Raw genomic sequence first — 15,122 nt, 5'->3', positions numbered from 1 at the left:
GGACAAATACTGTGTGACTCCACTTAGATGAGGAGCAGTCACATTCATAAAGACAGAAAGTAGAAGGGCCAGTTGCCAGGAGCTGAGGGGAGGGAGGAATAGGGAGTTGTTGTTTCATGGGTATAGAGTTTCAGTTTTATAAGATGAGAAGAGTTCTGGAGATGGGTTGTGCAATAATGTGAATGTACTTAACATTTACTGAACTGCACACCTAGAAATGATTAAGAAGGTAAGTTTTACATTATATCTATTTTACCATAATTTTAAAGGATAAGTATACACACACACACACACATACACACCCAAAAAATGAGCCTTTCCCGGAGACTGAGTTGGGGAGGGGAGGCGGGAAGTGGAAGGGGTGCAGGGCCCTCCAACCATGCTGAGACCAACATGGTCACCTCAGACCTTTTATAGAAAGTGGGAGGGAGGGAAAGAAGAGAGGAAAGCAAGAGGAGGGAAGTGTGGCATGGCTCAGGGTAAACCGACTAGAAAGAACTGCTGTGTGCATGGGATCTGCTTGCAGGGTCATGGGGCTGGGTGCAGCTCAGAGGTTGGCCCCAGGGCAGAAGGGAGTGACTCCCATCTTGTGACATCTTTGGGGGTCACTTCAAACATGCAAGGGAAGAGAGCTACTTCAATTGAATCACTGGATCTCCAAGACCTTAGACCTAGCGGGGGCAAACCATGGCTTCTAGACCCAGGTTGGTTGGGCAGGCCCAACTGTTGAGGCAAAGGTTTCCAGGTGGCCTCTCTTCCCCAAACGGCCAGACTCTGGCTTTCCCACTATGACTTACAGAGTTGCAGCCCGCCAGAGCTGTGGGAAGACTTACCACCCAACTCACCCTTATGATACGAATGGGGCCACTGACACCCAGAGAGGGAAAGGGATCTGCCCAAGTTCACGTGCAAGTCAGGTGGCTAGAACTCTGGTCTTCTAAACCCTCTTTGTCTCAATTTCTCCTTGGGGGAATCTGAAGGAACTGGATTCTAATCATTGCAGAGGAAGCCTACCACATACTTGGGGACCCTTAGCAGGGCTGGCCAATACCGTCTTTAGACTGGTTATCTCTTACTTTGTGGAAATAATGCATTCCAGTCAAAGTGACTTCAAATGAACTCTTGAATGAAATCTATGCTACCCATACATGTGCTTTTTGGACTCAAAACTGTACTTGTCAATTTTAGGATACAGAAGTCCTTGATAATATGAATTTCAATCTTCGAGCCAGTCCCAGGACAGGTTTAATAGGAGAAAGTATAGTGATAGGTACGGATCTCAGCTCAGCTTCTTACTAGCTGTGTAATCTGAGATTCTCTCAGCCTCAGATTCTTCATCTGTAAAATGGGAATGATTATATCTACATCACAGAGCCATGTAGAGTGCCTGGTAGGCAGTAGCTGCTCAATGAAGAGTATCATAAATGATGATGATGATGATACTGGAGGTGAAGATGGTGGTGATGGTGGTGGTAATAACGTTGGTGGTGATGGTGATGGTAGAGATGGTTCTTACTGAAGAGTGTTCAGAATTTTCCCTCTCCCGTTGGGTATCAGCAAGACCCAGGCTCAGGAAGGATGGATTCCAGCTTGACAACTCTTTAGTGTAAGAAGCTTTGGGCTCTCTGCCCGATATTGTGAGTTTTGATTACAAAGGCAAACTGGTTCCAGAAGCAGGTGCTAAGGCCATGCTCCCAGAGAACAAGCACTGTCCCTCTTCCCTTGAGACCACCCCCCCAACTCATCAACTTTTGGGGATGAATAGGCATATAGAGACAGGCTCTCCCAGAAATGGAAAGTCCTGAGAACCCCATACCCTGTGCTCCCCACACCAGTACTCCTCATCCCTGACCCTGCACTAATTTTCCCATAGAATTATCATCTTCTAACACATATTATAATTATTTATTTTCTATATTTTGTGCCTGTTTCTATCTGTCCCAACCTCCCTCCCCCACTAGAAGAGAAGCTTCAGGAGGGCAGGATCCTTCATTTGTTTCACTGCTGTATTCCAAATGCCTAAAATAGTGCCTGGCACACATTAGATGCTCAATAAATATTTGTTGAATGAACAAATGCTAAAAGGGAGGGATCAGTGGCGGCCTTTGTTCCCCATGACAGGCCCAGCTTCCTGGCTTGTTGCCTGGTTTCTCCTCAAACAAACAGAGAGGGGTGGGGTACGGCCCTGAGCGCCTAGTGTACAGGCTTTCAGAGTGGGCCCAGGCTGGGGCTGTGGGAGGGAGGGGGCAGCGCTCAGCCGGGGGGTCAGTCCCCGGCAAGTTCATGGCCTTCAGGGGGCCGGAACCCTGGGTCCCTGCATCCCTGCAGAGCCAGAGGTTGAAGGCTGAGGAGAAGATACTGGATCTGGAATTTGAAGTCTTAAGTGTGGGGTTTAACGAGGAGGGCAGATACGTCCTGCGGCTGACAGCTGAGAACCCCCTGCAGGCTGGATCTGGGGCTGGGGTACTATTGCAGGTAAATAATGGGGACCCCCTCCCTACCTGCTCTGCTGTCACCGATGTCATTGAGCAGCAGGATCCTGGCCAGAGCCTCGCCCTCACCAGGAACAAGTTTGTCTTTATTTTGCCCAAAGGTATGAAGTGAGGGTGGTGGTTGGGGGGGAGAGAAGGATCCTGTAACTCCTGCCCCAGCCCCTGGCAGGGACCCCAGGGAGCCTCAGGGAAACTGGGAGGGTCAGAACTTTAGACTGGATCCCAAAGCTCTGTCTGTGTGATCTTGGGCAAATGCTGGTCCTCCGTGAGCCCCTGCCTCCTTCAGTGTGACAGGGGGACACTGATGCTGGTCACACGGGTCGCGTGAGGAGGAAATAAAAGGACAGATGAGGAATGGCTTTGTAAATTTACAAAAGCTGAGTACACAGCAGGTTTGGGGCCAGTCCCACTGGATGTCACACTGAGTAACATTGGAGCCAGTGCCCTGGGTGCCCAGCCCTGAGCACCACTGGACTGTGGGCATGGGGGTGGACGGAGAGGTGGAGACCAGGGTCTGGCGTTCAGGAAGTTTCCAGATTAGGTAGAAAGGCGGGAATCTCAACAGAGAATAGATAAGTGGTCTGGAAGGAGCAGAAGATCCACGCCTAGACTGCGAGGCCACGCAGGCAGGCTTCCTGGAGGAGGAGGGCTGTGAGGGAATGGGGAAACCAAGTCCCAGGCCTTCAGGTGACCAGAGATCAGGGACAGGTTGAACTCTTCCCTCCAAGTAGTGATACTCAGGACCATGTCACGGGCTGAGAGCCCTCCCAAACCCCACATCGGTAGAGGGAGGGCTCAAAGGTGGGGTCCGAGAGGTGTCAAGCCGTCATCCGCTGGGAAAGCTTAGCCAAGCCCGCTCCCACTCAGAGGGCCCGCCGCCCAGGTTTCCCCCTCCCCACCCAGGGCCCTACCAGTCATCCCTACCCCCCGGGGGGAGGCAGGGAGCCCCCAGACACGGCCCCTGAGCCCACGTCTCCCCTCTCCAGGGTTCTGCAAGAACGACGGGCAGCACGACGCGCAGCTGCGGGTGGAGGCGCTGCTGCTGGGCGGGGCCTCAGGACGCCCCGCCCAGCGGGTGGGCGAGGCCATCTTCCCGGTCTTCCCGCGCCCGGACCAGCCCCGCATGAACCTGTGGGCGCGGGAGCACGAGGACCTGTACCGGTACCGCGGCAGCCTGGCCCTGCTGCGTGCCAGCGCCGACCCCACGGCCCGCCACTGCGGGGGCCTGGCCTACAGCGTGGCCTTCCGGGAGCACCGGGACCCTCAGCCTCCAGCCCCCAACTGCCCCCCGGGGGCCGGCCGCCCAGGCCCCGTGTCACCGCGCCCAGAGCCCCAGCTGCCCGGGCTGCAGGTGGGTGTTCCCTGGGGCCCGGCTCAGGTTCTGGCATCACCACCACCCCCCCACACACCGGCCCCCAGATCCAGAGTCTCTGATAAGCCTGGCTGTCCCCAAATCCTCACTGAGCAGAGCAGCAGACCTTCCTAGGGTGGCCTCATTCAGTTCTGGAGAACCTGCAGTCTGAGAATGGAGGCAGGGAGTCCCAGGGGGTGACAGAAATATGGAGCAAAGCCCACACGGAGCAGGGACACTACTGGGTAGAGATTTTTTTTGCCCAGTGGGTGAGTGTCCCCTGAGAGCCTTTAGTCCCCAAACTCAGTCTCATGCATTGTCACCATGTTTTGAGAGAGGCCGAAGTGACCATGAGACAGAAGTCTGTGTGCGCCCACCTCCAAACCCCTCCAGCTCCCACCATGGCCAGGAGGGACTCAGCCCCGAATCGGGATCCTGGCAGCCTCAGACCCAAGTAAGAGACTCCTGTCCTTGTCCTAGCTGAAGGAGGGTTTCCCGGGGCGGTTGTGTTCTGCAGCCAGGCCATGTGTTTGGTAAGCCTCGAAGCCAGCACAGGTGGAAGCTAGTAGAGCAAGTAGCTGCCCATTTCATAGGCAGTGAAACTGAGGATCATGCCCCAGGATGCTTGGTTCCATTTAATACCAGTGATACTTCCTGGGGAACTTTACACTGGTGCGTGGGATCCAAAGCTAGGTCAGTCCCAGAGCTCACAGTGCCACCTAGCTTGAAGACAGTGGATACAGTGTGGGCATTATATAGTCCTGTAAGTCATGTGCTGGAAGGGGCGCTCTGGTGAGGGAGTGTGAAGGTCAGGCTCCTCAGAAGAGCTGTCATTTGAGATGAATCTTTCATTCATTCATCCATTCATTCATCCATCAGACATTTGTTAAGTGCTGACCCTGTCAGAACCTATCCTGGGTGGGCAAGATTTCGGGATGCCAGCTCCGGGCTCTGGGGAAGGTATTCCAAGAGGAGGGACAAGAATAAGCTGGCGGAGGAGAAGGAAAGGGTTTAGCCGGCCGCAGGAGAAAGGAGGCAAGGGGGGAGAAAGTTCTTGTGGGAGAAAGATACACCGTGAACTGTGGTTTAGATAGCAATCTGGCAGCATGTGCCAGGAGAACTGGGAAGGGACCCAGAGGCCCATGTCTCTTGCCAGGTCTCAGCCTGTTACGTGGACCACTTTGGCCTCTGTTCGTTCATTCATTCATTCATTCATCCGTCAGTCCATTAACAAATACTTTTAAAAGATCAACAAATACTTTTGACCACCTACTGTATGCTGGGGGCTGAGAACCCCACTTGTGAGGGAGTTGGAGCGTCTCTGGGTTCCTATGTGACATTCCAGTCCCTCAGGCTGCAAGCTCCAGGACTTTGGGGCCCTGGCCCCTCTGTCCTAGTTTGTCACAGGGCTAGGTACACACACCAGAGGCTCCGAGCGCAGGGAGAAGCGGTCCCCTGCTCTCTGTGACCAGCCTGAGCCAGGGCCCCACAGACAGCTTGCAGGCTGCAGGGAAGGGGGGCCTTGGGTGGCGGAGCCATCCTCGGCAGCTCTAATTTCTGTTATTTAATGCTATCATCTCCCTGCCGTTCTCCCTCTTAAAGTGTCAGATGTCTGCTTCTACCAAGACAAGAAAATGGCTTTCAAGGGAGAGGAAAATAGCTTCCCTCCTGGGGGGTCAGCAATCACAACCCTGATGACAAGGCCAGGAAACCGATGGGGGACAGACAATGCCGCGGGGTCCTTCAGAGGATAGAGGGGCTGCCTTCTTTCGGCTCAGGTGGACGAGGAAGGTGGGCACCTTTCTGGAGCTGGGACTTGGAAGCTCAAAGACACAGCAGGAAGGACAGCAGCAAGAAGGGCTGGGGCCACCGTCCCTCCTACCTGTAGCCAGCTCCCCGGAGAAGCGGTTGTGGCCTAGAACCACAGGGACCCTTGAAAGCCTCCTCCCTCCCCTCTTAGCAGATGGGGAAAATGGAGCCCAGGAGGGAAGGACTTCACCCAGCTCTCTTGGGCTCTCAACTGAAGAGGAGAAAAACAGCCGAAAGGGGGATAATGTGAGGTGGTGAGAAGAGGCAGTGATCTGGAAGGATGGAGAGAGGAGACTTTATTCACTGCATTCAGTTCAGGGCCAGGAATGGATTTCTGGGCTCAAGATCACCTCCTCCAGGAAGCCTTCTCTGCATTGATTTTGTTCCTTCCAGACTATCTTCAGTCCTGTCTGCATTAGGCATTTCAACCCTTGAATCCATTGTTCTCCAACTTGTGTGTCAGTTTTTAAACCAGAACTGATGATGGTCATGGGACAAGCGGGGAGCAGAGGGCAGGGGGCTGGGAATGCAATGTCAAGAGTGAGTAGGCAGGAGGAGGCAGGGCTCCAAGGGAGCGGCAGTGGCTGACTTTGAATCTGAGCCACTGTGCTCCTCAGCCACGGCCCTAAATGACACACCACCGCGGGCCACAGCATTTCCACAATCCTGAGACCACCAGGACAGTCAATCCGCCCACAGTAACATCATGTGGGCAGTGAACACCTTCCCTTTTCCAGTCAAGTTTCCCCGTGTGTGTGTTGGGGGGTGAGGGCATAGCCCCCGCGAATATTTCCAGCGGGTATAGCCCGACTCCAGGAGAGAGATCACTCCCTAGGCCCCTGACCCACGGATGGGGGACTGGGGCGCACCGGCAGAGGCCACGGGGGCGGGGGGGGGGTTAGTTTTCCGTGCATGGGACCGAGCTAGCTGCAAGTTTCCTGCCCTCAGCTGCTCAGGGTGCTCAGTGGCTTCCTTTCTGGGCAGAATTCCACCAGGCTCATCCTGTCCCTGATGCTACCTCCTTATCCTCTTAGCAGGTTTAAGACCACATGGCTGTGCCACCCCAGCACCCCAAGGCCCTCCCTCCCCCAGAGTAAGAGGGAGTTTATCTGACCAGAATGAGGGTGGTCTGTCCAGGGCTGGGCAGAGGGAGTCCCTGAGGGTGAGGGAAGCAGCAAGGTGCAGGCCACAGTCAGGTGGTGACTCCGGCTCAATTCTTTTAAGGGGGAGCGACGCCTCCTGGGGGGTTGGAGGGCAGGGGAGGACACCACAGCCCTCAGGGGCCACATCCCTCCTGGCACCTCCCTCGACCTCTCTAGGAGATCCTGAAGGCTTGAGGACAAACTCCCACAGGCAGAGCTGTTTAAGAGAGAAACCTTGGGCTGGAAATTCCCAGTGATGAAATTTCTGGAAACATGAACTTAAAAACGCCTTGCTTGTAGCCCTGGGAGCCATCCTGGGGGCTCCTTCACTCTGCAAGCGAGCATCCTCCCACTGGTGCGGGAGCTGGGGAGGGGAGGGCGCCGGGGGGCTCCCTCCCCCACCCCTGCCCTGCATTTACCTCTTCCAAACAATCGCAGTTTTGTTTCAGGGAAACTATTCCGTTCCCCAGGAGCCTTTTAAATGACGCTTTCAAGGGTCTTTTTTTTTCATAGTCTTTCCATTTTAAACACTTTTTTTTCTTTTTGCCCTGGAGGGGGAAAAAGGAGAAGAAAAAGCTAATAAAGCAATCACCAAATGCTGAGCACCTGGCTCGCAGCCTGTGGCTTCTGATTGAGGCTTTGGCACCAACAGGCGGGGGCTTTCGTTAAGGAGCCGGGGAGGGGAGGAGAGCTGGCGGCGGCTGGCCGGGCGTCCCCTCTGCCCTCTGTCCCTAAACCTCTGGCTCCGCTGTCTCCCTTTGTTCCCTCCCTCCCAGTCCCTCTCCCCCTCTCCTTTCCCTCCTCCCCGGCCCCACCCCCTCCGGTCCCCATTCGGAGCTCCAGGCCTGCACACTCGCGGCCCCAGCGGCCCCAGCGGCTCCCCTCTGGCCAGCGCACTCCACGTCTTCACTCTCTTCCCCTCTTTACTCCTTTAAATTCATTGTGCCTTTTATTGCTCGCTATTGCACACGCGTTTCTATTGCCCTGGAGACTAAAAATGGTTCAAGCGGAGAAAGGCGCACAATGTGGATTTCATTAATTTTATCGCCCGGTTGATCTCAGGGTGGGGGTGGGGAGCTGTCCTGGCTGGGGGAGCTGGGCACCTCCTTGCTCAAGCCCCTTCGCCTCAGTGCCAGACCTTTGGTGTCCCTCACCTAGAGAAACCTCCACTTCTACTCACTCCCACTTTCCTGTCGGAGGAGGACGCCCAGGACCCATTTCACAGGTGGGGAAACAGAGGCTCCAGAAGGCACGGCTCAGGCTGCTACTAAGAGGTGGGAAAGGTGAGAACAGGTTAGACCGGGCCTGCTGGCCCCCTCCCAGGCTAATGTCCCTAGTCCCTCTGTACAGGGATCCCACTGTCGCCCCTCCTCCTCCCTCGCCTCCTGAGCTCCATCAAATACAGAGGATTGGAGCAGGTCAGCTCTTTCTTGCAAATGAGGCAGTTTTATGGGCTTTAGAAAAACACTCCGATTGTTCCCTCAATTACCCCGAGCGGATTGAATATATTAATCTCTCTCTTAACTCGAGTGAGACTTGGCTGCCGCCCCTCCCCCAGCCACCAACACCCTTCTAGAGCTCGGCTGGAGTGACTCCCAGCCCCTGGCCTTCCTGGCCCTGGGCAGGTCAGCCTGGGTCCAGGCAGCATGCTTTTGCTGCACACACGCGTGTGCACACCCACACACACCCACACACCCACACACACCCGGCGGAGAGCTGCTTTACGTTTCTCTATCAATTTTCATTGATTTCCTCCTTTGCGGCTATTTGGAAGAGCCTTTTCCTTGAGTAAACTTGATCACGGGGGCCGGGGAGGTGGGGGGGGTGGGAGGGGGGATGGCAGGCAGCTCCCCCTTCCGCTCCTGTGACAACTGCCTCCAGCTTAAACACACTCTGCCTCAGGCAGCTGAGCCCCCGTTAAAAGCTACCTGAGGTTTCCCTTTGTAGCTCGATTTTCTTTTATTTCCGTGGAACAAAGGCTCTGTCAAGGCGTTCCCAGAGCGCTGTCACCCACGCTGGAGGGGTGCAGGCCCATCGCCGTGATGGAGGGCTGAGGCTGGCAGGAGAGGCGGGCTGGGAGGGGCTGGCCCAGGGACAAGGACATGACCAGCCCCCTCAGGAAGAGAAAGGCCATCAGCTAAATGTACAATTGCCCTGCAGGCCACCTGATGTCCCCGCTTCTCCCTCTGTGGCACTGAAAGACTTTGTGCCCCCAGGGGCCTCTGAAGGAGACCTCAGAGCTCCCTGGACACAGTGGATAAGACCTGAAAATGGGGGGGGGTCCCACATTTATGTCCTTGGCAAGCCCGTCCCTCAGCCCCGCCCGGCCTGATTTCCAAGTCACCTCTGTAGGCCTGTGGAGTCCTATCCGGGTGCCTGGAGCTCAGCAGGGTGGACATGGAAGAGGTTTGGGGTTCAGGCAGCTTACAGTGGGAGGCAGGTGCACTGGGGTCAGGGGGACCTGGCTTCAGATCAGTCTCCAGCATCTATTTGGTAGCTGTGTGGCCTTGTGCAGATTACATAACTTCCCTCGGGCCTCCATTTCCACATCTGCAAAATGGAGGAGAGCGGTTCCCGTGTCCTCTGTTGCTGGGAAGAGAAATGAGCTAGCTTACAGTTGGCCCTGCCCTGCAGGAAGCGTGGAATAAGTGATATTTAGATTGGGCAAAACGGCTGGGTCTGGGCCTCAGTTTCTGCATCTCGAAAATAGGGTTGCTCCTTTTTGCCTAGCTGGCCTCCCAGGGGAGGGGTGATGGGAACTTGTGAGCCCCCCCCTCTGGGACCTGAATACCAGGTTTCGGAGTGGAGAAGGCTGGCCTAGCCTGGGTGCTAGTCTAGGAAGACGCTCCATTAGCAGATTGTTGTACCGAGCATGCCAGATGGCCCTGCTGCCCTCCCCCATCTCTGCCTTCCCCCACTCCAGCCAGGGGCTACTGCTGACTCACACCTCCTGGAGGCTGTGTGTGTGTGTGTGTGTGTGTGATATGTGTCTGGTGAGGGGGAGATGGAGTGGAAAGGGGTGCCTGCCTCTGATGTCCTTCCAGCCAGCCCCTGGGAGGGAACTGTGGTGGGCTTCTCATCTCCAGAAATTACCTTCCCAGTGAAATAAGGAGGGAGGAGGGGCGGAGGATCCAGTTATCTGGCCTTTTATGTCATCTTCCTCTTTGCTCCTTCACTTACACCCCTGGAAGGTGGATGTGCCCCCCCAGCAGACCCTCCTGAACACAGCCACTCTCGTGGATATGTGGGTGTACACAGACCCCCCCCCCCAAGTCACATCCTGGACACACAGAGACCCTCCCCATCACAAAGAGAGATTCACACCAACTCACTGGTGGACACACATGGGACACACACCCTCCCGCACACAGATCTGCACCTCCTTGGGACCTTCCTGGCTTCATTTCTGTACAGACCCCCTCAAGTGCAGCCTCTACCAGAGAAGAAAGAGACTTGGGGATACAGCATGTGTGATGTATGGGGTGAAATTAAAACCACATGTGAAACCAATCTTTCAGAATTGATCTTTAATAAAACAGTGGTTGGAGGAGGGCTGCGGGGAGGGAACAATGACGGGACCCAGCCCAGCCTGACCTGGGTCGGGTCAGGGGTTGGCCTGTCAGTAGTCAACTGAGACACCCCGGCCTGGTCCTGGCCTGGTTCTGCAGAGGTCCTGGGCTCAGGAGCAGCTGAGACCAGCAGGGCCCAGCCCCTTCTGCAGACAGATGGAGAATGAGTGGGGCCTTCCCTCCTCAGACAGATCTGGATCTGACAGCCTGACCTAGAGTCCAGTGGTCCAGCCTTCCTGGGCCCAGGGTGCTCATACGTCCATCCATCCATCTGTCTGTTCATCCATTCCCCAGCAGTAAACAAGGTAGCTGTATCCCCTCAGCCCTTGGGGAGCCACCAGGCTGGGCAGGGAGAGGCAATAGGAGGAGATGGAGGACAGTGACTCTCCAAGCTGACTGTAAGGGCTACTGGGACCTGGGGAGGGAGCAATGGCATGACTGGGTGGTCATCAAGGACTCGGTCTGCTGTAGGAAAACCGGTTCTGGCCAGGAGTCAGAAGACCTAGGTCTAGGACCCTATTTCTTAGTTGCAGTGTAACTTGGAGCAAATCATTTGACCTCACTGGGCCTGAAGTTCCTCATCTGTACAATGGGCAGAGCAGTGCCTACTGACGGTGAGGTTGTGAAGTCAGGTGAGGAAGAGGGTGGGCTATTGCTTGGTTCGTGAAAACCCACCTCACAAATGTCAGGGGGACCTCTGATCCCTGCCTCAAGGAATGGGTGGGATTCCAAGAGAGATTGAGAAGAGGGGTTTTCCAAGTGGAGAGGACAGTGTGAGCAAAGCTGTGGCAGCAGGAACGTAGCAGTGGGTGAGGGAATAGCAAGCAGGGAGAAGTGGAGAGAGCATGTTTGTGGGATGGGGAGTTGCAGGGATGCCACGGGAACGGAGGGCAGGTGTGCTGGCTCCATGGACCCCGAGCCTTCTGCCATCACCTCTTTGCCCAGGCTGCTCTGAGCCAGGCTGGCAAAGGGGGAACCTGTGAAGCCCACTGAAGCATCATAAAGGTCTTGGGAGGGGGACAGGTAGCTTTCATAATGTCCATTTTCTGGAGCAAGAAACAGCCCTTAGAGGAGGTGGATGGCTTATCTAATCCTTCCCCCTGAGTCAGTAGCAAAGCCAGGCTGGAATCCAGGGGCCCCCATGTATTTTGGTTTCTCAGGCACAGTAATCAGCACAGAGGTGGGACTGACTTGCAGCATTCTTTCCCAGGGAGACTCCTACATTGATGGGCTTTCTAGGCAATGTGACAGGATCAAGGGGAAGCAGTTTGGGGAAACAGATTTCTTCCCAGTGGCCCCATATGACACCAAGTCCAGCCAAGACAGATTACTGAGTCTTTTTTTTAAGATTTTATTTATTTATTTGAGAGAGAGCGAGCACATAAGCGGGGCGAGGGGCAGAAGGAGAGGGGGAAGCAGACTCCAAGCCGAGCAGGGAACCCGATGTGGGGCTCGATCCCAGGACCCCGAGATGATTACCTGAGCCGACGGCAGACGCTTCACTGACTGAGCCACCCAGGCGCCCCGCAGATTACTGAGTCTTAAGATGACCCCAACGAGTCATTGTGCTCATGGTGCTGGGTGGTTTGAGAGCAGGACTGGGGATGGGTTGGGGCTGTCAATGGCTCAGAGTCCCCAGGCAACCCTCCTGGCCCACTGGAGTTGGCAGATGACACTGAGAAAAAAACTGTTGCATAAATAGTCCCAGGGCAGAATCCAGCCCTTTCCCAACCTGAGGGGGTGAGAGAGAGTTACAGCCAAGAAGGTGCAGTGGATAAACACGGCCTTTGGACTCGGATCCCAGTCTCTGCCCCATACTGGGTGTTCCTGACCAAGTCACTTCTCTGACCCTTTGTTTTTTCCTCTGTGAAATGGGGGTAACGTTGCGATTTTGCAGCATTGATTATGAGGATTAAATCATCTGCTAGCCTGACTGTAATTCAGGAGCTTTTCCTGGAGGAGAGGAGATTCCAAAGACTTCCAGAATGGAGACAGACTGGAAAGCACAGTGGATCCAGCCTGGGAGGCAGGGGCGGGCGGGACACACATCGGCAGGCCTTCTGCTGTTGTGAGGAAGTGCATGATTCTTCCACACAAGAAATGTGTGTTAAACCCTGATTCTGTGCCAAGGCCTGGCCTCTCAGAGCTCTCCGGGAGACAAGAGACCACAGTGAGGTCACTGTGGTCATTGGATGTCGGAGGGGAAGCCACTGGGCCTACCCTGGGGAAAAGGGTGAAGACTTGTCCTTAAACCCTTGCTCTGCCATCTTCCAGCCCTGGGACTTAACTTCCTCTGTTGTCCCCTGACAGGATCGCGGACTTGAATATGCAGTAAATTGAAAGAAAATACTAAATGCCCACAGAACATTAGCTATGATCCTTGTGCCCGGTGAATGGCAGCTTGCCAGATAGACAAGGGTGGGAGGGCTGCATTCCAGGGGGAGGGAACAGCTTAGGCAAAGGCCCAGAGGCTTGAGAGAGGCGTGGTTTCCTTTGGGAACTTGGGGGAGATAGAGGGTGGGGAGCACGCGGTCAGGTGAGAGGCTAGCCATAGAGGCACACGCAGGAGAGAGAAGGCTGAGTCTGCCTCCACCCCTCATCCCGCAGGAAGCCTGCCCTTGAATCACTGCTGGCAGGCGGTGGGGGCCTCACGGAGCTGAGGCCCTCCTCCGGCGGGCATGGGGTGGGGGGGAGATATTATTTTAATCTTCCTCTTAAAGTATAATTGCTTTTTGTCGGCGGGTGTTCCGGGAGCGGCCTCCCCGAGAGATTGCTTGGCAGGCTCCTGTCCTCCAGGAGACAGGCAGGGCTGGGCCAGCTCGGCGCTGCATTAATATGCTGCAAATGTGATTTCATGGCCTCAAATGAGATTAGGGCCAGAGGCTGCGCTCCTTGTAGAGACGGTGGGCAGTGTGGGCGACGGGCCTGGTGCTGAGCAGGGAAATCTGAGAGGGAGGGAATCAGGGATCCCAGGCCCACTAGGCCTGAATAAGCAGTTTCCTGTAACCCGAGCTCCTCAGGCCTGCTGGCTCATCGCAGCTGCAAGGCAGGCGCCCCAGACTCCCCACAAGCACCTCAGTAAGGGCAAGGGCAAGGGCTATGGTTATCAATACACTGTGCAGCCAGATGGCCTGGGTCTGAAGTTTGGCTCTTCTGTTCCAGGCTCTGCCTCTGTGTTCTCATCTGTGAAATGGGGACTAGAGTAGTACCTACCTCATGAGTAGTTGTGACAACCGAGTTAACGTGTGTAAAATGTGTAGAGGAGGGCCTGCCACATAGCAAGTGCTTGTTAATTGTCAGCTTTTACTATGAGGTTCACACACCAACTCTTTGTGCCCTAGTAGGGGGAGAAGGCCACGGCGAGCTTGGACTCGGGAGGAAGGAGGGTTATCTGGGGGGCAGGCACCATTATCCTAGGCTGCAGTGGGGGCTTCTGAGGAACCACAGGGGAGGAGGAAGGCATCTGATGTTAATGTCATCCCTCACTCATCCAGTGAGCACCCCACCTGGCATCGTGGGAGAGTTCGAATCTCTCCTGAGAACAGTGGGGCCCTTCTGAAGTGTTTACTGAGGCAGAGGAGGGACTTGGTCAGATTTGTGGGTTGGAAGAGTCGGGGTGAGGGGTGAGCTTACTGCCCCCCCAAGCCTGAGTGGACCCTGAGTGGACCCCCTACTCCATCTTGGCAGGTCTGGCTTCGGCTCTCTCTGAAGGAAGGGAATGGCAGGTGGCCTTCATCGCTTACCCCTTTATTTAGTTCTTTGTTAACGAGTTATTGATTTTTTCAAAAGAAAAATGCCCCAAAGCCACGTTGCATCTTTAGCAAAGTGATTTATGACATGAGGATGGGCCCCGGTGGCCCCCAATGAGAACTCTGGTTACCAAATGCTGAGAGGCCTCCTTCAACAAGGCGGTCAATAAATGTGCCTGCTGAGCCAGGAAGGAGAACAGCACGCCTGTGACAAGCACCCCAAGTCCCCTGTTGCAAAGCTGGGGCCACAGGGGCTCAGGTCAGCACACCCCGGCGTGCACGTGGAGGAAGCTGGGTTCAGCACTGCCTGCCCTGTGCCCAGCACCTGACCCCCACCAGGCCCCTGTGAGGAGGGATAGACTTGCTGCTTTGCAAATGAGGAATTGCAGCCCTGATGAGTCCAGGGACTTGCCCAGATGCTCGCAGCAGGGCTGAGCTGAGCCCAGGGTAAGGCGAGGCAGGCTGTGGATTCACCACTGTAAGGACAGGAGGGGGCCCTCCCGAAGTCGGCCATCCTTCAGCCAACAAGCGAGCCCCTGCTCTATATACCACTCCAGCTGAGGGGACATGATGCGGCATTTGGAGAATAGAGACCCACGCCCCTGCTCAGGCTTAATACTTGGGAAGGGTGAACTCAGCACAGACAAAGGCCAGTGTCACCATCCACAGAGAGGACCCTTGAGAGCAGGGGATGAAGGGAGTCAGGGAGGCTTCCTGGAGGCAGTGTCTTGAGCCAGTCCCTAAGAACAAACTGACCTGAGGTAGGAAAGCAGGAGCCATTTCTGGCGAGGGGGCCTGCCTGGAGAAAGGTGGGGCTGTAGGAATGGGCCTGGAAGCCGGGCATGGAGTGGGTCGACAGAAGAGGGGAGACTGGGGCTGGAATACTGCGGGGGCAGCGTGGGAAGGCTCGAGCACTGGCAGAGGTGAGCACACTTCCCCCAAGGACAGGTTTTGCTTCTCTGGCCCGGGTCTGCTGTGGAAAACCTGCCAGGTCCCAGTTTGTTCAGCAA

At 55.4% G+C, this 15,122-nt stretch overlaps 1 protein-coding gene across 1 annotated transcript in view; it reads left to right on the top strand.

Annotated features, from left to right (window-relative positions):
• The first annotated feature begins 2,283 nt into the window (after positions 1–2,283).
• Positions 2,284–15,122, top strand: part of CCDC33 (coiled-coil domain containing 33) — a 101,719-nt gene continuing 88,880 nt past the window's right edge. Inside the window, exons 1-2 of the mRNA XM_045899716.2 lie at positions 2,284–2,593; positions 3,479–3,799. Of these exons, the coding sequence (XP_045755672.1) occupies positions 2,284–2,593; positions 3,479–3,799 (631 nt within the window). The remainder of the gene's footprint in view (positions 2,594–3,478; positions 3,800–15,122) is intronic.

This window comes from Mirounga angustirostris, unplaced genomic scaffold (genome assembly GCF_029215605.1).
Source record: "Mirounga angustirostris isolate CCGP_5_RB_7025 unplaced genomic scaffold, mMirAng1.0.hap1 SCAF_9, whole genome shotgun sequence".
In the NCBI taxonomy this organism is placed as follows: domain Eukaryota; kingdom Metazoa; phylum Chordata; class Mammalia; order Carnivora; family Phocidae; genus Mirounga; species Mirounga angustirostris.
This window is presented reverse-complemented; position numbering and strand designations above follow the sequence as displayed.